General features: G+C 38.6%; 1 protein-coding gene across 10 annotated transcripts in view; it reads right to left on the bottom strand.

The window, feature by feature from the left end:
• Positions 1–26198, bottom strand: part of RUNX1T1 (RUNX1 translocation partner 1) — a 109683-nt gene that overhangs the window by 43649 nt on the left and 39836 nt on the right. For 8 of the 10 annotated variants that reach the window (NM_001398215.1, NM_204744.4, XM_015282777.4 and 5 more), the window contains 3 exons: positions 5902–6039; positions 2006–2247; positions 144–233 (listed from right to left, as the gene is read on the bottom strand). In NM_001398215.1, the coding sequence (NP_001385144.1) occupies positions 144–233; positions 2006–2247; positions 5902–6039 (470 nt within the window). Of the gene's footprint in view, positions 1–143; positions 234–2005; positions 2248–5901; positions 6040–15735; positions 15878–26198 lie in introns of those variants that run through there. The other 2 variants (XM_015282774.4, XM_046918234.1) reach the window with 2 other exon arrangements.

The following is a 26198-nucleotide window of genomic DNA, read 5'->3' on the forward strand; positions in this document are numbered from 1 at the left end:
TTCCACCCCCCGTGCTATGGGAAGAAGCCTTTAATGTTATTCATTTTACCGACTCTCTTAAAAAGAAAAAACTGTAACACACATCTGTGACCTAGCAACAATATGGTTTGAAATACTTTCCAGATCACTGAACTGTGCAATACCTTTAAAAATGGGATGACAAAAGGTCGCAGTGGGAAGTTAGTAGCTTCTTGCAGTTTGGAATGAAATTCTTCAATTGTCAAAGTAGAATTCTGTTGAGAAAAAAAATTCTTTCTTGGTGACAAAATAATGAAAACACTTAGCAAGAGAAACAGTAACCAAAGCACTTTAAAATTGCTCAATACCTTGTTCTTGATATAGATAGGAGGATAAAGAAAAGCATGCCACATATTAAATTATTATCTTATTAAAATTCTCAAAGAGAACCTCCAGCATCTCCAGCATTCAGTGCCTGTTGCTTAGCATATGGCTTAAACTCTCAGGCGCTAAGCATGGAAATCTTTTCAGATGTCAAACATCTCCAGTTAAAGTTGCTTTTCTCAATATTTTTTTTATTTTGCCTTAGTGCTTCTTGTATTTATTTTCCCACTACAGATCATTAATAATAATAATTAATAATTAACATGCAAACTCATACAAAAAAAAATTGTTTTTAAAGGCAAGTTTCTCTTTGTTTGATGGGGAAAATTGCTCATCGCTTATTGTACTGATCAGGGAGTTGTTTATTACACCTTACTGCACCAGTAAGTTGTGATGGGAAGTCATTGCTTCGTGACTAAGGACGTAAGCATGAAGTCTACATCCTGCACAAGTTTAGCCATGGGAATAATGATACATGACCATTCGCAAGGAAAGGTTCCTAGTTTGCTCATCAGAGCTCAGGTGAAATTTAGCAAGGTAGGAATCAATTGTAAATAACAACAGGCTAGTGCTTTTTATGTGAAAATCAAAGGCAGGTAGATGCTCCCAAAGCTGTCTTTAGTTTCTTTACTTCACCAGTTCACCTTTCCACAGAAAACCACATGGCGTGCAAAACCACATTAAATAGGCATTTTGGATATGGAAGCAAATGCAGAATGATACTTACTGAAGTTCCACTACCTAATTTAACCTTCCTTTTAACACAGACCCGAGTGAATTAGTTTCACTGCTTTCAGGTAGTGTTTTGTGAAAATACAAATGGAGGCCACCTGAGCCCTTGTACTAAACAGTGCTGGCAGTCTTTGCTTCAAATGAAGTCAATGGCAACGCAGCTGCTCAAAACAGATGTATATTAGAGCACTGCAACAGCATTTTTCCTGGTACGTGTAATTACTGCTGAAGGAGATACATGGGAGACAACAATGTCTGGCAGAGGGAAGACTTTAATGAGAATAGAAAGAATCCTGGGCCAGATTCACAACAGTTTGCCTATAAAATTGCAGCCCAACCTGACAGTAGTAGAAAAAAAAAAGCCTGAAATTATCATTCAGACATATAATCACATAAAGATAATCTTATAAATAGTGTGTTCTTAAATAGCATCAATACCCTTTCAGCTTCCTCATCACTGGATTCAATGAATACTGAGAAAAGGTTTTCCAGTGCGTAAACACAGCCCGAGTATATATATCCATCTCATCCTTTTAGCCAGTATTCTGCTGCTGTGTGTAGTGGCACCCTTTTTTACCCAGTCAATCACATTAGGTAAACCAAAACAGATTTTACTGCATTATATAATTCAAGCTGTGTCTACTTCAGGGCTGCCATCAGTAAGAGCAAAAACCCTTTCACATCCTTTTGGCATAACACCACATTGACTACTATTCTAGTCTGTATCCAGTTGAGAATAGCTGCCACTTGTGGAAGGACAGTCAAGTTACTTCTGCTAGATATGGGACAAGAGCTGGCACTTTATTCTTACATTTTTGGTATCCTTAAAGTATGGAATAAGTCATCTATGTAACACACTATTGTGTATAATAAACATTTCAAGCATAAAAGAGGTAAACGAAAAATTACTGTATCACTGGTTTTTGCTTACCACAAGTCCTAGCACAAGGGTACGCACTCTCTCCCCAATCTCTGGTGAAATGTCATTGCCAAACTGCTGTAAGGTTGTAAGAAATCTCTTCAGTTTGCTGAGCTGCCTAGCTCCACAAGCTGGTGGTAACTGCTGGTTAGCCAGAGAAGAGGAAGAGGAAGAGGATGGCCCATTGCTAAAGCCATTAGGAGGAGATGGAGCTCCATTTAACGCTGTTGGTGAATGGCTTGTGCCATTGGTTACTGAAAGAGAAAGAGAAGAGATGGTAAAATAAAGAGAAGGATGAAGAGAGAAGGAAGACAGCTTAAAATTTTCTGTGCTTGACCTCAAAATTAATTAAGTAGCATGATCAAAGACAGAGTTACTTGTGACAGAGCAACACTCCACAGTTTATATCCACTTCATATTATCTGGTACTGAACACTGTATGGACTGGAAGTAACAGTAGTTGCCTGTCACACAGTCCCCTCAAAGAGCTCCTGAACCTGAAAAACATTATTTGAATACCACAAACAAACAAACAACAATTAAAAAAAAAAAAAAAGTGAGAGAAAGAGAGAGAAAGGGGAACGGAAATAGAGAGAAGAGAGCATGAGCATGTATGTGACTGAAAACAAAAAAAAAACCCTGTTCTTTGGGGTAGAAAAAAATGTGCAGACATATTTCATGAAGCCTCAGTTTATCTCTGAATATTTTTACTCGTGTTTTGTACACACAACTGACAGCTGTGTTTATAAAACAGGACTTGCACGTTTTAACCTTACACCACCCAATGAGAAGGTTATTTTTTTCTGATACAGATTTCCTAGCTGCTAACATATGGAGCACACTAAGTTGTTTGTGCAGGTACAAATGGTGCCATGCTAGCTGTGGCCCAGAGTATTGAAGCTAGGACACAAAACTAGGAGAAGACTTCTCAGAGACCACAAGGAAATTACTCTGCTTTTCGTGTGTCAGTATTGTATCTTTAAAATGTATAGGAAAGCATTTTCCTCCTGTTGCAAGGTTGCAACCTTGACAACAACCATTTCTGGCTACTGTTTTAGTTTTGATTCTTATCCATACTCCAGAAGAGAGCGTAGAATTAAACTGAGGACATCTTTTTCCACCCAAGTTACAGCAACACAAGCTCTTGAGGCTAACTAGCCAAAATGACAGTGAGTGACAAGCAAAACAATTGCTCCCTATGAATAAAAATGTACACGTGCACTTGGAAGCATGGGCGGGCAGCAAACAAATATACCCAGCAGCAGCTACTCAGCTGGCTATTGCCTTGGGTAAATTTGTGGGCTTCTGTTTAGGGAGTCAATTAGAAACCACCTGCTCTAGTATCACTCCCTTGGTGCAACCTGCCTCCCTATTCCAAACCACCAAGACCTGAATTTACATCACCGCACACCAAAAACCACCACAAATCAGGAACTTACCTACAATAAAAAATGTAGAATGATAATAGCTTAATTTGCTTCCTTTTTGAAAGCATATCCATGACAAAGTGAGCAACTTCAAGAACTTTTCATCTTTGTTAATGACCAACATCTTTGAAGCCAAACATCCCTTTTCTATTTGTCACTTTTTCCATCAGTCATCTTTCTTTTTAGAAAGTAACTCCTTTTTGAGGATGGATACGTACAGTTTATCACAACCTTTCTTTTAAAGGAGCTCTTGCCCTAATGATTGAAGGGCCTTTATGGTGGAAATACATAAGCAGCAATCTGATTGACTACCTGGTTTCTATGTGGTTTTTATCTAGTTTTGTTTGCCTCTTCTACCTGAGTGGACTAGAGAAAGCAAAAAGTGGAAAAAGCAGAAATAGAAAGAAGCTGGCTTCTCAAAGTTCAGCTCTAAGCCACGCTAAGTGCTGCAGCACAGAGTGAGATATGTGAGTAAACAAATACATGGTGGTTGCATAGCCAAACTCATCACGCCATGAACTCAGTAAATTAGGACTGGGAAGAATATGTCCTGCTCTATCCTAACACAACCTGATAACTCAGTCACTGCTCTTGGTGATGGGGTTAAGATAAAGAAAGTAGAGAATTGCAGAGTTCACTCTCTAGGATAGATATGATGAGGAGAAAGGCGGACCAAATTCCTCAACAAAATAAACAAAAAAATATTCCCCAAAAGCAGCTGCTCCAAAACTACTTTCATTTGCAATAGTCCACTCAATACTAATGATTTTATCTCTTTATAATGTCTGAATTTGCCAACTGGCAAAGACATCTATGTTATTGTAAAACATAGCCATGTTATTAATAAAACAAAATTTAGCATTTAGAATTTCAACAAACTAATATATTTTAAGAGTTTTCAATAGTCTAAAACAAAGCAAACAAGTGTACTCTTGACAAGAAAACAAGTATGCTCTTCTTAGCCTATGGGCATTCTCACTGTAGTAGCAATAAGAGTAACAAACACTCAAACAGAAGTGGCTTTTTACTATCCAAGCTGGAACTGCTAAGGCCAAACTCCAAAATCTGACAGTGTAAAAGGCATTTAAAATTAGATCTTTAGACTTTTGGTCTTCATATGAATAGCCAAAACAACAACAACAACAAAAAAAAAAAAACAAAACCAGCTATGGTTCACACACCTTTCAACAATATCCAGAAAATCTAGTGAGTATACTCAACTGAGGACTGTAAGGAAAGAAAAGAACATGGTCTCATTCCTTTTATCACTGCCCAAGATCATCTAGAACTGCGCTAAGTGCACTAGACTGAAAGACTTAATCTGCAAGAGCCCCATCTAGGAAAAAAAAACCTCAAAACAATTTAACTTCAGAGCAGTTCCTGGGATGATTCAGGTGCTGGAGTTAAACAAAACAAACAGATCTTTGCAAGATCAGGGTCACTGGGTTAAATCTGAGTTTATGCAAAGGGTTGGCACAAATGCTCCTCACTGTTTAAGTCTGATGTAAATCCTCAGGACAGGGTTCACTGGGATAAGTGGTACAAAGGCTTCCAGCTGGCCTTCTGCACAGAGGTGAATTTTAAGAAAGGCATTTAACAGGCAGCAAGAGGCTAAAAAGATATAGGCAAGACAAATAGAAGATGCTGCCATCATTCTGTTTAGGCATATGTATTCTACTGTTCTAAAAATGTTTTATTTAAAATGTGAAATGTAAACACATTCTCATGTTTATACTATTACGAGGCAGTAAAAAAGAGACCAAAAAAAAAAATTGCAGCTAAATCTTGGTAAGAGAAATGTGGATCATTTCATGACTGTGAAAAGAATAGTCCAGACAACATGCCAGATCGCAATCTCAGTTACACTGATATGAATGCAGAGTAACTCCACCATGACTGGTAGAGCTTCCCGTGTGTTTACATCAGCAAACTGAGACAGTGAGGTAGTCCCGGATTAGAAATCTCAAGACAAATCAACAAAAGGCCTTTATTTTTGTTTTTGTATCACTACTAACTAGAAATTATATAGCACTTCATTCAATCATTAGTGGGATAAAATATTGTCTTTAAGAATAAACCCCCACTTTAAATATATAAACAAACCACAAAGCCTAAACAATAACTACCAAAATTTATACACAAAAGTGAACAGAATCCCTTAAATTATACAACAAAACAGCATAAGAGTTTTCTGTATTTCTCACAGGACTGATCTAAGCATAAATGACATAGCAAAGAGTGCTCTCTGTTCTTTTACACTACGGTCAAACTATCAGGGAAATTACCACAGCTCAGAGCTGTACACCTTAACAGACTAAAGATGCATTAATCTGCTGTGATCTTAGATTTGTTTAATTACTTACTGCAGTATAATCAAATGGTGCTGCAGCCCTTTCATACAGGTTTTCCTTCACACACTTTAGTTTCTTACATACAGAAAGAAAGAATACGGAAGAACAGGAAGAAAATAAGTCTAATTACACGTTGTGGGCGTGAATGAACTCGTTCTTGGAGCTCCTTGGGTAGTGGGAGGAGGTGGCATTGTTGGAGGCGTCAGCCTGGATTGTGTCTTCACATCCACAGGTGAGTCTGGCATTGTGGAATGCTTCTCAGTGCGATCTGTAACACACCATAGGAACACACTATTTTATTTCCCCAAGCACATCCACTCTGAAATAAAGTTTAAAAGCAAACGCAGGAAGTGAGCCATGCCACAAAAGATTACACCTGGTTATCTATTCCAGTGTGCTCTTGCAGAATTACATCATCTAAACCTTACTTAAGAAGGTGCAGCATAGATGGGAAGACCTCATTTGCAGCAGTGCTGTATTATCTTTTGTTTTTCATTTCTAGCACGTGCAGATGCTGCCTCCCAAGCACCCCTGAAACTGCAATAATGCCACCTCCCTTCAATGTTAGCTAGGAGGAAAAAGGAGAGGAAGAGACAGGAAAGTAATAAATCCCCTTAAAACAACCCTTACAGGAGTACAAGCAGAAGCTCTTTAGTACAGGTGAGATATTGGGTAGGATACTGGTTGAAGCCAGCTCTTGTCATGCCTTTGTGAGCAACGAGAGATACTTATGTTAAATACCAGTGCTTCTCGGATAACTTTGCCACCATGCCCCTGGATATTCTCACATTCCCATCAAGAATAAACATGTCAAAATGATAAGTCAATTGCCACACATACATATCAATTAAAAAAAAAAAAAAAAGCATAACATTTTTAAGTTTACATCTTTACACATTAAGAACAACTAAGAACAACTTTAATGTTCAAAACCTGTAAGAGATGAAAAACAACAACAAAAGGAAAAACAGGCAGAAAACCTAACAGTTCCCTTGCAAGTAAAGAGCTAGAAATGCCAGATATTTTATATAGGTGCTACAGAAACATTTTTTTGGATAACTCTGTGTTAAAGTTGATGTGGAAAAAAAAAAGATAAACAAATAAACAGAAATATAAAACCATCCAAATCCTTGTGGTTCATTTATCAAAAATGGGCAAAACACGACATTTACCAGCTGATAGCAAAAGTAACACAATAGCTTACTGGGCCATCTTGAGTGAAGACAAAGCTTAGCTTTAAATGGGCACGAGTCTCGCATCCCTTATTTTGGTGTCAGGATTACTTTTTTTTTTTTTACAGATTGTCCTATACAAGGCTTCATGTGCTCCATTAAACTGCTTAGCAAAAAAGTGTCACCACTGTTGGGTTAACAGATGGATCTGTGGTTTCAATTCACAACAATGGTAAAGTCAGGAATGTTTTACGAACTCTGTTGCTCGACTTTGAGAAGGTATATCTTGTTAGAACAGAGAATAAAGTTCACAGAAAAAAGCCAAACATCTAAGATCTTGCATGTGAGACACTAAGAGAGACTAAATGAACTTTATGAAGGAAGAGTGTGTTTTTAAGAGCCTCAAAAACTTAATTATCAGAACTTTCATTTATCAGACGAAGACAGAGAGAAAACAATGATGAGGGGTACAGGTACAATAGAAAAGGATCTGCAGTTTGGATCTCAGGTTAGCCAGCCTCAGTAGCATAGGGAACAGTATTCAAAATGTTCTGCTCAAATATTAAGCCTCACACACAGGTAACGTTTGAGTTGTAAATCAAGAAACAATACATTGCTACATGCTGAAAAACAAAAGTAGGTTTTAAAATATATTTCTATACAAAATTTCCTTTCCATATCGCTCCACTCAAACAGTTAAATCTATATCTTCAACAAGCCATTCATTTAATATAAAGAACTACAAAAACTAGTCTTGAAATGTTAATTGCTTCCTTAATAGCTGAATTCATCTCGCACTCACCTCAACCAACCTCAGCAACAGGGGAATAAATAGCTTTCAGCTCATGTTGCAACAGAGGGAGAGAGGCACAGCAGTAAGCCTGAGCCCTCCTAAATAAAGGCAAATATTTCTGCCATGCCAAGAAAGGAGAGAGAAAGGGAGGCTTGCCAGAGCTGGTGGGGAGATAACAGTGGGAACTGCTGGTCCATCTGGTTTTCATTCTGCTAACACTCACGCTGAACTGTTAAGGAAGGCAGTCCAGGTACACAGATTTGAAGCATGTGGGAGCGCAGACACAGGCAGGGAGGAGATGGAGGTGGGTGGAAGAAAGAGTGAGAGAAACCAAACTCTGCTCAGCTGCTGCTTGCGCCGAGCAGGCACAGGCTGTATCCCACAGCTCAGCTGCTGGGAACTGAAAGTGAGCTGAACCCGGCACCGTAAGCAGCCGCACCTCTCCTGCTCCCAATCCGTGTTGTTCCAGAGTTAGGTCTGTTCCCAAAAGCTCAGATCAGAGGGGGAACACTTTTCCCAAAAGCTGGAGATATTTTGTTACTTAAATTGAAAGCTATAGTGGGAAACAGCGTGTGGGTTGGCCCTCCAACTGCAGATAGTTACCGCTGCCCTTGAGCTGGTTTTATTCCCTCCGACACTGTGTGCCGCCCAATTTGCTGACCACTGACATTATCATTACTTTTCATATACCTCTGCTGATATTAGGCTTTATTTTTTCTAATCACCTTTCTTTGCGAAGAAACAGACAAACAAAAACAACTTGACAGGCCACTGACTTGTCCTCCTACCCCCTGCAAAGCCATACAAACCACCCTGCTACTGTACATTGGCAGACAGATTTATCTCTGCTAGTCCATAAGCACTCCAGCAAAGCCTTCTGTAAGGAGATAAAAGACTGCTTTCAAGCACATCTCAAAACACTTCAAACCAGGGTACCATATTGTCCTGTCAGAATAGAGGAAGGGGGAAAGAAAAGTGTAAAAAAGAAAAATTCTGTAGAACTACAGTATAAAATGCAAAATTCTTTCACATGCTTGGAATGGTTGGAAGATAACACCACTAACACACAGGCCTGGAAAGCAGCCTGCCCCACTGCTCTCTTTTTAACTTCCCATCCTTCTAGCCTCTTCAGTAGCAAAGCTCCTGCAGGAGCCTTTCTGCCCGTGTTTGCTTCCCACCTCTGTGACAGATTCCCCAGCTCCTGCAGAAGATGCGCATCACTGCACAGGATACTCTGCACCCACCTCTATCCCAGCACCCAGCATGGAGGACATCAGCTGCTCCAGTTTTCAGAGGAAGGCTTCTTGGAGATGGAGAGGTGAAGGAGCACACAGCAAAGCTGCCAGTCCCTGTCACCTGAACTCACAAAGCTTGCAATGTCTGATACATAGGCCAGAACTTCACCTCCTACAAATCATTATTAATTTAATTTAAAACAAAACAAAACAAAATTTTTACTCTAGTTGTTGAAAAGTAGCCTGAAAGTATGCAAGCTAAAATCAAACCAGTATTTAAATTGTATTTATATGTGAGCCAAGTTGCCTCTGAACCTTGTTATATGAGAGGTTTCACATTTTTAAGAGCAACTCTCTGTGTTTATTCTGCTATCTGTATGTTCAGAGGTGATGAAGGGATGGGAGGGGTAGAAAGAACCCCGCAAAAGGAAAAACTGCATCATTTATGTGGGAAATCCTGCCTGTCCCAGACTTCAGGTACATTTGCTCTCTAATACAGGAGCATATTCCTTGAGCTTTGCCTAAAATTTGGAAGAGTTTTAAGGGAAACATCTCTTAAAATCACTTAATTTCTTGAATTCCAAATATGTTTATGTTCTCATGTCAAAACAAACTCCACATTCGCAAAGCGGGCTTTGCTATTTTTTCTGCTGGAATCTGACATTTCAAATAATAATCCCAAATTAGGAGAGACATGACAGAAAGTTTCTCACAACATCACCCATTTCAGAGTGCCGGCTGTGTATCCAGAGACAGTAACTTATTTCAGATGCAAAGACTTCTTCCATAGACAGAAACCTTCTAAGCAGTGATGGAGTTGGACTCCTTAGCCTAGTTCTCATAAAACGGGGCTGAAACCTGAGGTCCTCCAAACCAAAGAGAAAAGGAGACATCTGCAATTCATTCTTCACTACTCGCTGCAATCAATTCAGGATGGAGATAGATAGTGAAATAATGGGCTAGTCCTAATCCATACACACAACCCTCTGGTGCAGTGAGAGACTTAGAATAAATTCAGAAAATATGTTTCAAGTATGCAGAGATCTATTGCATTTGCTTTGGATTATATTGGAAAAAAAAATCTGAAATATACATTCTTGAAACTCTTTTACAGCAAAGAGTGAAAAACTGTGACTTTACCACAGAAATATTTCGCTCCATTTAAAATTAAAGAATGTTGTAAAACCAGCTTTAAGTTATGATATTTCTTCTGTGGATTTCTTGGTTCATGAAACCATACTGTTCTTGTCATTCGTAGCGTTTTTATGGGAGGAGTTATTTTTATCACTATTATTTAGATGTTAGGTGAACGTTGATATTTACCGTAAACCTGGCCAACTTCTGAAGGCAAATGTGGAAGACACGAAGCAAAAAGTGCAAGAACATGAGCAAAAAGAGATGTGCATTTATTCAAACTGATTTGCTTTACTTCCTGTAGCCTCAATGATTTAGTCCATTTTTAAAACAAGGCGGTCTTTCATATACGGCAACATTTCAGCTCACATGGCATGCTTCCAAGTCTAACGCATCAAGGAAAGCTGATGTATGGAACAAAATATGGAATATATAAAATACTTTACTGATACCATTTCAATAGCCAATTCAATGTCAAGCATTTTGAGGGGTGGTGTGTTTTCAATTTCCTTTTTTAAATGAAAAAAAGTATGGTATAATATGCTGTGGCATTTATTTTACTTTTAGTTAGTGCAAACAGTTCCAGATGTATATCCAGGCATGAAAGATTCTTAAAAGACGCTCTATATTGATTGTACAGTACTCACTACTTCTGTGCCAACACATTAAAAATAAGAATAAAAAAGCTGCCAAATTAAAAGTGTCCATTGTCTTGTTTCCTTTAAACTCACAGCAAATGTGAGGGGTAGAATTTGCAAGCAACTAACAGACTTTGAGTCCCAGGAGTCTCTACCCAGACTCCCTGCAGACTGTGAGTCCCTGTAGAAATGAAGTGGGTGACAGAAACCCATCAGTCTATCAAAGAGGAAAAATTACATAGCTCTTCCATCCATAATGTTACCACACTATGGTCACTGAAGAACCTTCCCTTTGGCAAATCTTCAACCCAAGTCAGCAACAGATGCCACAAGACCACATTTGAGGCCTTCTGCGGCTCCAGGCATATCACTACCAGAGTGTGACAATGAAATGAAGATCAGGGAGTAATGCCTCACATTACACTTACTGAGAACTATATTGCAAAGTGACTCTCCTGGCTGAAAAGGATTTGCTTGATATAAGCATGTATAGCCCTAATTTATACAGCCAGTCCCTACTTCTGTGAAAAACTAAGTCCTACAATGCAGCCATAAAAAACAACACTAGGATAACTTCACAGGTCAAGCATGCCTCGGACTTGCTTGAGGATGGGCCTTCACTTAACTAATCTCTTAGCCTTTTTGTCTCCTATTCAATGAACATACAAGAACCTAAACACAATGGATGTTTCTGTGCTATAAATGACCTACCTCAAATGGATAGTATGGGTAATAACTTCCTATCAGCACCAGATGCATTCATGCTATCGGCCTAGAAAGAAAACGTTGCTTGTTTTCAGGTCTCCAGTGGACAGCTTTTCCTCTCCATGCAATTCCCAAAATGGCAATATCGGAAAGAAGCTCAGACACTCGGACTCCATCTTCTGTAACAAAATGTCACCTCACAAGCTTTATCCCCAAGGAAAGAAGATGCAGTGTGAGTGATAGCAGCACACAGCTATGTTTTCAAGATGATGTAACATTCCACTGTTTCTTCCACACTACCAGTAGGAAGTTCACATGATGACCCTTGCGCAAGAGCAATATCACAACTTTTGCTGCTGTCTTATCTTGGTTCTTTTCTGCTCAGATATTGAATATTTCATATCACCAGCTATTATTCAGAATAAATGAAAGCATATTCAGTTTATCCACTTCTTGTCATTTAGCATGCAGAAACACAAAGAAATCCTGCATCCTGGGAGTTCACTATAGTTATCTCAGGCTAAGTTATCAGAAATTTCTTCAGATGTGCTAAAGAAAGCAATGAGAATAATGTAATCTCCACTCTGCCTCTCAAAACCTGAAAGGGAATTTTGTGATACTGCTCTAGCAGGAAGAATTTATGTATCATGAAAACTAGGTGAATGATGGTCTATACTTTGCAACATATTCTTCATCCATAATGGTATATATATTGATTAATCATATTTCCATAACACCAACCAAAAAAAGCAAAATCATTCCTTTTTGTTTAAATTTTCTAGAATTAGGTGCTTTCAAAAACAAATAAAACTGAAAATAGCCATGTAATGGTTTAGCAACTGTAGGGCAGATAGTTAAGCAATGCATGTGTTTAGTCTCAGGGTTGAGACAAAAGTATTGTGTCTTGGCTTTGCTTGGACATATTAATTTGTCCTGAAATAAACAAATTCACCTTACCATTCAATTTCTTTTTTAAAAAATGAAAAAAGAATTTGGCTTTCCTCTCATCTAACAATTTGATATGTTCTGACAGTTTCAAAAGTAATATAAATTCACTTTTATTTAAGAATTAAAAACTGAATACTTGTGAAAGTACACTACTTTTCTCCTCCTCCCTCAGGCCTTACCATGTAAAATCATAAGGAAGAACACATGCTAAATGAAGATCAGCTACCACCCCAACAGTTTATGAAGTACTTCAGCAAGAACAGACAAGCAAAACGGGACAAACTGTGGCAGAGGCAGCTGCCTATCATTTCCAGTACAAAGTCTGGAAGTCTCCTTCTCACAGCTGAATGCATGCATATTGGTCGGCCTGCACTGAAAGTAAGGATAATGTAGATTTATTTTAAATACCCCACCAAACAGTACAAAAATGCTTAAATGTATGTATAATTAATGCACTTAGAAAATTACTATTCCCAGATCTTTTATCAAAATGTTATTTTCCTCATTCTGTTTCCTGGGTCTCTTCTACTTCGTTTTTCTTGACAAACGACCAAACTAAGAGCTATGGTTTTGAGTGTCTTTATTTCTTTTAAGATAACAAAAACAATTTCAAAACCAGGCCACCGAATGTTGAGGCACAAAACAAATGAAGAAGTATGAACTACCTTCAGGATGCAAAGTAAAGAACAGAAAGAACAACAGAAAGAATTGTAGGCCAAATCCACTCCCTGGCCTCCCCAACGAGCACATAGAAGACAATTCCTCCACAGTAGCAAGCTCCCAGTTTTCTCCTATTTTTTATAGAGAAAATAATGGGATTTTAATGTAAGGCTTCCCAAAAGCTCATCTACAAGTAACTCGGCTCCTTTTGCTGGCAACTTTGCAGGAAGAACAATCCCTGTCATGATTGCATGTTATTTGATAAACTACAGATGAAGTCAAACTGATAGCTAAGAAACTCAGATACCATCAGCATCAAATTTGGTGTGGTTTATACTCTTACATACCCTGTCATAATTTGCATGCATTACTCTCACCTTCAGGAAGAATAAAACATTTTTTTCCCCAAATGCCAGCTAAGATTTGCAGACTTGTTCCCTTTAGTCCCAAGTCTCTAAGATCCAAAATTAACAGTAAATTGTTTGTTACACACAGCTGAAAGTCTGAAGCAAAATAAGTCCAACTCCCTCCATTTTAATGCACTTATGCAATATTAAAAAAAGAGAGAGGGAGAGAAAGAGAGAGAGAGTAGGCATAGTTACACTCATCTTAGAGAAGTCCTAGGAGAGTGCTGATGCCAGGATTCCATTAAATTTAACTAGAACTGAAGTCTCTAATACAATTTCGGGGTAGATAAAGTAATCTAAAATAAGCTATTTAGATTCAGGACATTGGGTGTTAAATTATTCTGCCAGCAAAAAAAAGTTATTGCAGCCACACTATTAAAAAGCTTCACTTATATTTATAAAACATGCCATAAGTAATTTATGCTTGTAAAGAATGATATACTGGGGTAGGAGCTGACATTTTTCCATGGTTAGCCATCTAAACAGATGACATAGGAGCTACTGAGAAGGTAGTAGATATACATTTCAGTTTGCTCATGAGGAATGTGCCATACACAAGTCAACAGCTGGTTGGATAAGGACTGATGTTGACCACTCTAGGACAAAATACTTCTCAACTGGAGAAAGGAGCTCCAAAATCCCCCTTTTATTAGACTGCACAGCTCCTCTTGTCTAGGGACTTGATTTTTCCCTGTGTTATTACAAACAATGAAAAGTTTGTTCTTTTATGCCAGGTGTATAGCCAGACCATAGCAGGAAGGCAGATCAGATGGTTGGTGAAACTCTGAACTGCCTTCCAACTATGAATACCACTCCTGCTGTAGGAAGGATGCCTAATTTCTGTCACCTAGCACAGATAGCTAAATTAGGAGATAAGTCTCCCTCTATAATCACTGAAAAGAAGGAAGACTCAGAGCCTCTAATTCATCAAGCAAAATATTAATCCATCAGTGAAAAATGTATGCTGAAACAGAGTTCCCCTAGGAACTACTGGATGCTGCTATTGTTTCTCTCTTACTACTGCCAGTGATGGAGAAGTGAAACTATAGAGCAAAAGACCGTCTCAGTATCATCCAGTGACAGTCTCTAAGTAGTGAGACTTACTATTCTAATCAGGACTTTGGCATTTATGGAAATAAACACTCTGGGAGACTATTATTTCACATCATCAAATGATGCCATTAAAGACATCTTGTGTTTACATGACCAACTGCCTGGATAGAGTGTGAGAAAATAGTGTTAGTTTCAAGCCAGTTCCTCCTGGATGTTGCACATCACACCAACTGTGTTTTATTTTGGGCACTGGATTACACCTGAAAGCTGCAGTAGGGTGTGTGGGAGGGGGTGAAGAGATTCTCAGACTTTACATGAAATTAAGACCTTCCATCTCAAATACCATCTTCAGTGAGGTGATACTGCTTTTTGACAAATGAGCTCACAAGAAAGAAGAAGAAAAAAAAAAGGTTTCCATTAATAAAAGCATGTTTCAAAACAATTGTCTGGCCTAAAACAATATGCTTAAGTGTTAATATCAAACAATATAAGCACGCAAAGGATCGGGAGAAAGGAAGCTGCTTATGTATATCACACCAACATAAAACCAGCCTGCACCTCCTGCAGTGAATTCACACAAATACCCACTGGCACAGAAATCAGGTTAGCTCCCTCAGGAAGAGAGGTGCTGGGTAAGACTTTTAGTCCCCAGTTCTTTAAGTCAGGAATATCTGCTAAACTTTAGATTATGAAAACAGATGCAAGTAAACCAGTAGAGACCGCTTCACTGCATATGGAACTTTTCTAGGCATTAACCATTATAATACTTTTAGTCTTGCACCAAAAAAACTTACAACCTCCTTGTTTTAAAGTATCCAGCCTTGTTTTTGAATTTTAAATATCAGACAGGAAAAAAAATCAATGACTACTATGGAAACCACAGGAAACATTAGCAAAATATTAAAACAATTTCAGATATCACAATATTACCATGTTTGACAGTTGTAAAAAACACACTGTTTCATGTGCAGGAGATTGACATGAAAGGTATTTGTTTTTCTCAACAAACACATAAAAACAATAGTTTCTACGTTTATAGAACCTGTCCTCATTTTCTTCAAGCCAGCCAAACCCACCATTTAAACTAAGTCATTTAATATTGACCTTCATAGACCAGTATGACTTCTCATAGACGTACATGTGTGAGCATGTGTGTGCACATGCACTTATATATTATATCAAATTTTACTTAGTTGATTTTGTATACAAAAATACTTACTGTGATATTTCTTTTTACATTCTGCTTTAGAAAAAGATGAAAGAAATAGTCCTCAATTACACTGGAGGCAATGTTAAATGGAGGGGAAACGGCAGGGCGAGAAGTCAGACACCAGAGAGAAACCACTCAATGCTACAAGTGTAAGAGAAATATTGACAAAGTAAAGAAGCTTGACGCATTTGAACTCTGAACGTTCAATGCGAATGCGCTTAACCCTTGGTAACATGGTGAGTTTCTTGTGCACGCTATCCTTATGTGAAGTACATTTAACTCTCTCTACGCTATGGAAACAGATATGTCCTTATCATACATTTGGTGTTCAATCCTGACAACATCCCCCTTGGGTCTATTTGGATATATATGTATTTGCTTCATTGAGAAAGAGGAGCCATTTTAATGAGAAAAGAAAGAACAGTCAATGGGAGAAAAGAAATTCTTCAGTCAAGCAGCGGATGGTTGAGAGGGCAGCACAGTGGTCCAGTTTCATGGGGGAAGACATTTGGGATTCATCCCAAGCAGCAGAAGCATTCACAGAGGCCATGCAGGTGTCAGGAAAAACAGAAAAGGTGGCTGGGAGCAGCCTCCAACTAACAGCCACTGGAAATTGTTCCAGGTGACTGCTGACCACCAGAGGGAGCCGATATGGTGCCTTGAGCAGACAGATTCAGAGCTGAAAACTAAATATAAATGGTAATGTACTCACAAAGTAGAAGGAAGATACTTAAGGAGAAGTTTTTTCAAATACCATATGGAAGTTAACCTCAACCATGCAATGCATGAAGGGAAGGTTATGATACTGTGTATGTATACATCCGTATGTACTTTTCTGCAGTGCGTGCAGAAATGTTGAGCATTTTCTCTAAATTTTGCCTACCAACATTGTTTCCTCAAAAAGAAACCAACCAACCAATCAGGAAGCTCGAATTAAAAGCAAATTTTCAAGTATGACCTTGGTTGTACTGGCTGCAACCAGAAGAATCGTTGCAGTGCCTCCTACTGCCACGTATCTATGCTCCAAAAAGCCAGATGCCTCTTTCCACCCTTCTTTTACATACACTTGCACCTCTATACACCTCTACATATATACTCAGTGCTGTTTTGAAGATGGCTTTTTACAGGAAATGCCCAACAACTGAAACATAGCAAGTGGCACATCAGATAACTGCATGCCTATAGTCACACACAGTGTCCAGGTATAGGAACCCAGGTTGGACAACTACAGCCATGCCATAATACACGAATTTGAAAATACTTCACCACAAATTAACATAAGTTCCTTCTTGCATCAAAACACAGAGGGCTGAACAAAACCTGAGGTTTTTTTGTTGTTTTTTTTTTTTCCTAATCTGTCATCAGTTAAACAGGTAACTGAGGAAAACGGGGCAGAAATAATAAATACTAGGGCAGCTCATACAGATCTTTATAAAACATCTTCTGGCTCCAAATGTCTAGTAAGAAAGCAAAATCCCAGTGGCACAGCCAGTTCAAAAGCATAGAAAGATACTGACTTCACTGAAACCTCCTGTGAGGACATGGTTCTTTATGGTTTCCACTTGGAATAAATTATGTAAAATACATCAGTAGTTGCCTAGAAAGCTTTAAACTGTTTTGGATATGTATGAAGGAATAAAAGATCACTGAACTGCAACAACAATCCAAGGCAAATTCCAAATTATGAGGGGGGAGACTGGGGGGGAGAAGGAAAATCAGAGTACCTGGATGAAATGCAAAACAGTTAACAAGAATACTTGTTCCCAAATGAGTTCCTATCCATTATCTTTTTCATAATTATTGCAACAGAGCAAGTAGCTTCAGTAACTGTGCATACAAATTACCTATTAGAAACTTAACAGGTCATTTCCAAAGGTGATTATGGGCTCTGACTTACAGAACTACTCAGTTTTCCACGTAATTCTGTTCCAATGCCAACAGCCTACCCAAAATTAAGATAAAATGTGTTTCCATAAGACTATGTGGAAATAAACTTTTAGAAACTAAAACCACCACTGCAGAATGCAAGAAGTGGTGAGCACTGCTGGATCAAATGCAGTGGATTTCATAATTGAAATGTTAAAAAAATCGCTTTGCCTGTGCTGTGGTATCAGGAGAATGGAAGAAGAGGAGACAGTAATTACACGTTAGTGCTCTTACAGTGCCATATGCTATAATTAAATGATGATGACTGTACCAGTGAAAAGTCTAAGGTTAGACAGAAGGATAAAAAGCAGTGAAGGTTACTGCAGTGGACATCTGCTATAGATCACGGTATGAAGAACTGAAAGTGTGAGTAGATAGATATACCTCATCCAACTCTTAGTTCTCACAACAGCATGCTCTTCATCACAAAGCTCCTTACTGGACCCAGTATCTGTCTATTAATGGGTAGCTGTTCATGTTTGCACTATAACCAAACACACAAGAGGTTTCATACTGGAATATATTAGAAGAGGATTCAGAGCCACTCTTTAGGGAGAGCTGTAAAGAACAGGAATACAGATGTGCAGTTTCCTCAGTTGTTGAGCAGCAGCATGAGGTACAGGAAAAGATCCTGGCATTCATACTGGGAAAGGCTTAGGCACAGTATAAAGAAGTTAACTGAGCAAAATCAGAATAGGCTCACTTAAAACATTTAGGGAACAAAGGTAACAGTAAGCATACCAAGCTAAAATAACCAGAGGGAACAAAAGAAGTACTAGCCTTCATTCACATGAAATAGATAAATGAAAAAAACAAAGCTATAAAAAATCTTTGATCTTAATTGAAGCAAAACTGTAACAAGATTGTTACAATTACTGTCATAGCTTGGGCTTGAGTCTGTCTCAATGGCTCAGAAGGAAATAGAGGGAGAAAGGACGGAGGAAATTTGGACAAAAACCAGAAAATTGATTCTGGAAATATATATATCATTTCTGTGAGTGAAACAGAACACAGAATTCTGATACTGTTTACCCTTCTCTCACTTTTTCTTGGAGCACAAAAAGAGAGAGAACAGCAGGCAAAGCCAGCACACCGAGGTACTACCACATGGTTCAGTCAGGCCTGGGATCTCGTTCATTTGTCTTACTGTTAAAAACAATCTCTCTTCCTCTTTTTTTCTGTCATTTCAAAGGTAGACTTTAAACACATGCTCTGCATCATGTTATGTCATACTGGAACAACTCCTAGTAATGCTGAGCTTCACTTGTGATTATTTATATAAAAGCTTTGCTTTCTTTTAAACCACATGTATGTTGTTGGATTGTATCTACTGATGGCTATTCCCAAGCCTTCAACCTGCCATGTCACAGCAGCTGAAGGAAAAGAGTCCAAGCAAAGTTTAGTTGGTCTGTAATGACAGTAAAATGATAAATCTCCGTACTGAAAACCAGCTGCTTCATTCTTAACTCTGATCCCTCCTTTTCTTTCACATTCTAGCTAGCATACAGCTGTAATAAATGTGACTCTTCTCACAAGCCGTGCAGATGTTAACAGTTCTGTAGGACATCAAGAAACATTTCAAGAATCTTGTAAGTGCTGACTAAACTTGCTTGAATTACCCACATTACCTCCTCCACATTCCTATTCAGTAACATTAGCCTTTCTGAATATATTAAGAAAAAAAAATAATTAGCATTTAAGCCAAGACATTAGTATCTAGGTCTAAATGCACTATCAATAAACAAGGAATGTTCTTAAACCATCAGACAGCAGGTACTGAGAGAGTGAACAGAAACAGTCAATTTGTTCTTTGTCATGATGACTAATGCATTTTTCATGTCTTATCTATGCAAGAGTGGCTAAATGACTGCCTGCAAATATATATTTATAAAAATCACAGCTGGATATATTTGAAAGAAAGGATCAGAACTATGGGAAGATCTTTTCTTTTCTAGTAATCAAGTGGATTAACACCAAATTAGAGTGAAGGAGTTCAAAGTGCTACCTAGTCCATTCTGATTAAAGTTATATTAGCATTACATTCACACACTTTAAAGATTAAGCTAAAGCCTCAAACCACAGTCGGTTCTGGTCAGGAGCCCAGCTGTGCAGGTAGAGGGCCAGATACCACACACATTCATTATGCAGGTATGCACCAGAGATACTGCCTTACTATTCTGCCCTCCTGAGTAGCAAGTAGGGTCTATTTTTTGGGGGGTAGAACTTTCCAAACTTCTGAAGCAGTAGTTTATCAGCACAATAACCAAGAGAGGTAAATGGGATGAGTATTCTGATATTATTCCAGAACCCTGAAAATCCCACATCAGATATCCTTCCCTGTGTGTGCAAACATCACACTTCCAAAACCTACTGGAAAGAGACTGCCAAGAGTTTCACAACCCCGAGTCATAAAAGGATCCCAATCTTTGACAAGTTCAGAAACAAAATGTGCAGTCCAAGATGTTCTACAGTGAGGTTTTTACATTGTCACAAGACAAGTGGTGATCCTTGTAGAATTTCAAGGAGAACAGGACAGGGAAAACAGAATGAACACATACACACGTTTCCTGCAAGGGGATCAATAGAAAGACCTCAATCCAACAAAGACTTACATGCCTGCTCTGCTTCAGATACTTTGTCTATTATGGCAGCACACTCCAAGTTAAAACCAAACCTTTGAAGAGGCAGGGAGCAAATAATTTGCCATGAAATGCAGAATTCAGAGTATTGTTTGTTCTTAATTTAGCAACACGGGCAATCTGAATATAAAGCAGAATTGTAATGTGCTATTTTTAAATGCTTCATGACACTGCTCTGAGAGTAATTTCATCAAAACGTCATTAAAAAGGATGTTCAGCATTTGGAGATTAGCAAAAAGACAATAGACTCAAACCTTAAAACAGAATTGAATATTAACAGAAGTGACATAATTAACTAGTCCAAAACCTCAACCTGCCTCTAAACTTCCACCACAAAATAAATTTGGAGGAGACAGCAGGGAGAAATGAATTAAAAAAAAGAGAAGAAAAAGAAGAAAATAATAAAATAAAAAGAGAGGAGAAAGAAAACCCACACGAGCAAGAGTCCCTCACTGCTGCTATTCCTCTAAGAGCGGAAACGCTCAGCTCAGTCATGGCTTAGAAGGCATAAACATCATTGAAATTCAAAGGCAGCTCTGAGAAAGAGGACGCCTCAATTGGTATGCAAGTGGTGTTTTCTCGCCCTGAATACATTATGAACTTGCAGCATGCTAATATGCCATGCTATCATAAGCACCAGATGGAACAGTAGGCAGTATATGTCCCATCAAACCTCAGGAAGATGTATTAATGTTCCTGCTCTTTTTTTTCTCCCCTTCCCCTCCCCCTTCCCCACTACAATCCTTCAGCTGCGTCCCCAGACTGGCACATTTCTCTGCATCAGTCACCTGCTCCTACAGCACCATTCTCCAGGGCTGCCTCATCTTCTCCAGGTGGTGCCGAGCGGCTTTTCCATCTTTTTTATGGAGGAAGGTAAAGGCCACGAGACATGTCAGGCTGTGCTTACTGAAGGGGACGGAGTACGAAAGATAACATCATGAGATAAATGATAGATGAAGAAAGACTTTGGGCTTACAGCTAGCACAATTGTTCTAAATTATGTATATAGCACGGCACATATCTCCCCATCCGTACAATTGCTGAAAGAATTGGGGGTAGGGACGGCAGGTGAGATTTGCTGTGAAGCTCAGAAACTGAGAGGGGGAACTGGATTAAAGGTCTTTGAGCTCACACCTTCTTCCATCACGCCTGAAACCCTTCCAGAGAAGATGCACACAGTTCAGCTGATAGTTAGGGGTGCGGGTCAGGGTTGCATTTTAAAACAGTATATGGAATTTGGCCCACAAGCAAATTGCTTCCTAATTTTTAAATTGGATTTTTATTTATTTATTTATTTTTACTGTGACTTTTTGTATCCAAGAAATACTTGGACCTGTGTGTACAATTCTCTATTAAAGAAACAAAAAAGATAAAATGAGCTCCTCAAGCCTGAAAACTGTGAGCATTCAAACCACATGTAAAAAGATGGCTGACAAAATGAAAATCAGACTTTCTCATTTGAAGTTTTAGCATTCAAGTGTTTTTAAACATGTTTGTTTTTCTGAAAGAAATCACATCAGTAAACATTTTGCTAATTTCTGATATTTTAGAAACCACCTGCTGATTTACAAACAGCTCTCACTATGCATATAAATCCATTATTTTCCTAGCAACATTACCCTTCTCATTCTTCTCATTAGCCTAATTCTGCAAGATGCTGAATACTTACAACTCTCATAAACTTTTCTGGGAATTAACGTTGCTTGAAAGCTCACAAGAGCCAGACACCTGAGTACCTGCCACACATATAGGAGTTTTTCCAAATACTAAAGGACTGACAGGCATCTCCCCCCACCCATCCAATCCAAACTAAAACAAAACGATACATATCTTTTCACTACTATTTCAAACAAAGCACTTTACAGGCAGAATTCACAAATAACACATTATTCTAATGTGTATTAAGTACAGATGAACTCTAATGCAAAGATGTTTAGGGATCGGATCAGAAATCAACATTTTTTTGTTAATTATTTTTTTCTCTTCCTGCTGAAATTGGGGTGCCTGTTTTCTTTCTTAATATATAGCTTTGAAGGGAAACTTCCTAGATTATGATTTGCACTCTGCAAATAAGTCTATTTAAGACCATTATCCTGCATTATAAAGTAATTTCTGACACCTAAACAGCACTCAATTTAATTACAACATACTGAAACAGTACAGCTGACTCCCAAAGGAACCTGTTTGGATCTGAAGATGATGATATATGCTAGCTGCTGATCATCTTTCATGATCAGATCCACAATCAACTGTTTTAAAGAACAGCATCAGAACATCTGCATAATCATATTATTTTGTAGCAAAAAGCCTTTCAAAAGCCAGCAGTTGCATGCAACGATATGTGCATATCCCATCCTTAGAAGCAGACATGTTTAAAATCCAGCAGCTTACTGTAATGACCAAAGGAGACAAAAGAATACTTTGATTTTGTTTTAGCAAGCATCAATTTCTGCAGCAGAATCCCCATTGGGTAATTCATCACGGCACGTCTTCTGTATCTGGCGTGGCAAGACAGCAAAAACACTTACAGCCTCCAAAAAGAAAAACACTTGTGACAAAACTATTAAGCATTCCTGGTGATTAAGTAATAGGCATTCATTCTTTCAAGACTGCCTTGAACCAGTGCCCCAGACAGAACTGTGCAATCACGTTTGCTGCTGTCGGGATGAAATCAAGGCATCATGCTTTTCTGTATTCCTTCAAGAAAAAGGAATTTATTCAGCAACACCCACAAAGCTCTTCTTGAAGGAACACAGAAGTTAACTAAGGAGAGAGGATATCATTTCTCCTGTGGCTCTGAGAAGGAATGTTGGTCAATATCTGACATGCAGGTACTATTTTTATCTTTAGAGCTTTTACAGACTCTGAAGAGTGGTTTGAAGCAAAAACTTAAAGGCAGCATAAGCTAAAAAATCCTGTTTCTGTCACTCTCTGAAGATCGAGTATCACTGATTTCCTTCCTCAGAATGAAAGGAATTGGAAATTACTGCTCAAACAATTGACGTGTCAGGGGACGAAGCCGACATGCAAGCCTACAGCTTATGGCACAGGATGTGGCTCTGTCAAGCCCAGGCAGTCTGCAGAGCACAAGGAACAACAGTGCCACTGACTACCCTTCAGACAGCAGAGGACTTGCTACACGTGCCCCAAGGACTCTGCTCTCCTACCAAGCTCTGAGTGGAAGTTTCATGCTCAGATCCATCACCTGCACAGCAGCCGTGCTTATTAAATATAGAAAAACCAAATACAAATTTGCGTTTACAAGCACAGAGAATAACAAAAAGAGAGATCTCAGTAAATTAACAAAACAAGAGAAGTATTCTTCAACATACTTTTAATTTTAACAGAGATAGGAATACTAACAGACCTTGCAGAGAAGCCTTGCTTCTCCATTTCTAAGTTAAAAAAAAAATGGTCACAGTTATTAATAGGAATGGAGACAAGTGAAAAATACACTCGTAGATTAAAAAAAAAAAATCCAAAGGGCTTTGCTTTTGTTCCTGAAGATGCAGTGCAGTCTCCTAGTGATTTTAGTCTAAAAAAAGTACTGCCAAGAACTAGCATGAATGAGATTTGGAGAAGCTACTTGTTTCAGAATCCTGCAATGAGGACTTCCTACTGCTCAGTGGAAGAAAGAATGGAATCAATATGGACCACTTGAATTCAACAGACTACGTTTTATTACTGTCCTCCCTCTACCAGCAGAGAAATTAAAAACTACAAGTCCAAAGACAGGATAAACTGTTGCAAGGATTGCAGAATTATTCAATGCCAGCATCATCTGACCTTGCTGGACATTCTAATTATGCCCTTTGTTTTGCAGACACAATCAAAGTTCCTTTAATGAGCATCTTTCAGCCTTCTTTACTGTACTACTAACTCTCTAATTTCTTATCACTCAGTATCTCTCAGGGTGTACCCTCAAAACTGTCAAGTTTTGGATTCTTTCTCAGAAGAATGGAATTACAGCATCCCTGTTTATAAAAGATCTTCTTGTACATACTTTAAGAAGTCAAAACCAGTGTACTTGTACAGTTCCAAGCAAAGAAAGTAGCTGGGAGAAACAGTAACACCATTCACAGAAAATGATCTCTTTGAAACTTTGGTTAGTAAACTTTCTCCTAACTAGAACGCAAACAACTGCATGCAAAGTTAGCAGATATAATTATGCAATCAACAATTATGTGGTGAAATGGACTGGAAAAATAAAATTAAAACAATAAATGTTAATTTGTATTTGCTAACCACAAATAATGTGTCTGGTGCTCTGGAAGGCACAAAATCCTTTAAAGTAAGATTCCCTTAAAAATTCAAGGAATGACGCTGGGAAATCATGCAAAAGGAAGTCAAAGGATATGGTAGTCATGTGGATTATAAAACAGCTACAGTGAAAATCCAAGATGGTGTATATATGTTTACTGCTCTGGCTTGAAAGTGTCACCAAAACATTTGAATGCACAGTTTAGAAGCAAAAATCAAATCATGGCTGAATTTTTGTCTGATATAAGTGTGCGCACATTTCCTGAACTACAGTCTTGTGGCAGGAAGACTATCTGAGTCATGGCTGTTCCAGTGACTCACTGAAAAACACATTGAGGAGCCCCGAATGAAGGGAGGAGGAAGGCCCTCTATGACCCTCTAAAGAGGGTCACTAATCCTGGAGTTCACTCCTTTAACAGGAGGTAGTGTCCAATCAGGAGCAGAATAAGACAGTAGAGCCAGCATCAGGAAGAGAATCAAAGACAAGGAGGGACTATAATAACCTGCACCTGAAATGCAAAGGAGAGATAGGAGAAAGCGGGCTACAAGCAAGTACAGAGAAGTCCGATAAAGCATTAGAAGGGTACAAAGTTAAATCATAGACATGCTTTGGGAATGGCTTGCGGGTGACAGAATACTGCATTAACCCCTAAAAGAGAAAATATGTACCAGTAAGATGAAAAGGGCAATGAACTTCAAAAGCTAGAACACATTCCATCTTCTTGAATCATCATTTCAAACCTCACTGGAAAGCAGTTAAAAATATGCAAATCCCACTTGCTCAAATCTCAATTCATTAGAGCAAAATCCCTTTTTTAATCGAGAACGATAGAGTCTTGACCCTACACCAAATCTGCATGAACTTACAGCACACTCCAAGGGTTACCAAAATACATTTTTCTTCCTTATTCCTCAGCCTTTCCTCCCAGACGTGATCAATACTGATTCCTGTCACTGTTCTGTTGCAACAGCTCTTTCAGCCTTTGTCAGCTTGGTATTGTCAATATGCAAAACTGCTGCAGAGCTCGTTACAGCCTGATTCCATGTCCATAATGAATGAGAACCATATGAGCAGCGCTCGTAATAACTGCATCCACTGCTTACGACATTTCCTTTCGAACTTCAGAAAGATTTCCTGCCACCTTTGAGTTAAGGCTTTGTATCCATTTAAAAGGAGATTAAAGTTGCAGACACTGGTCCAGAACATATATCCACATTAATACTGAAATAGCTGGATAATTTAAATTAATGTGGATGTGTGGGTACTACTATTCCTCATGAAAATTTTACAAGATTGCCAGATCCCAAGAGCAAGAAAATTAAGTTATTTTTAAGAAGTAGAAATAAATACACAACACGTTACGCAACATCATGGAAAAGCTCAAGCAAAGCTGTAGCTTCATGCCATAGGAATTTGGGCAGAGATTTTTAGAAGCTGGATCAGCTCAATGTCTCTGCGGACACTGCAGCCCTAAACCAGCTGCAAGAACATCACTGCCAGGTGCTCTGTGCCGCCAGGACAGACCCAAGAGGTGACTACCTGGTATCTGCCAGCAGAACTACACTGTTGGCCATAGACCCTTCTCAGATCCCAAGGTTTTTACCATCTTTTTCCATCAAGTTTTTCTGCAATTAGTGTTCACGGTG

Source organism: Gallus gallus, chromosome 2 (assembly GCF_016699485.2).
Source record: "Gallus gallus isolate bGalGal1 chromosome 2, bGalGal1.mat.broiler.GRCg7b, whole genome shotgun sequence".
Lineage (NCBI taxonomy): Eukaryota > Metazoa > Chordata > Aves > Galliformes > Phasianidae > Gallus > Gallus gallus.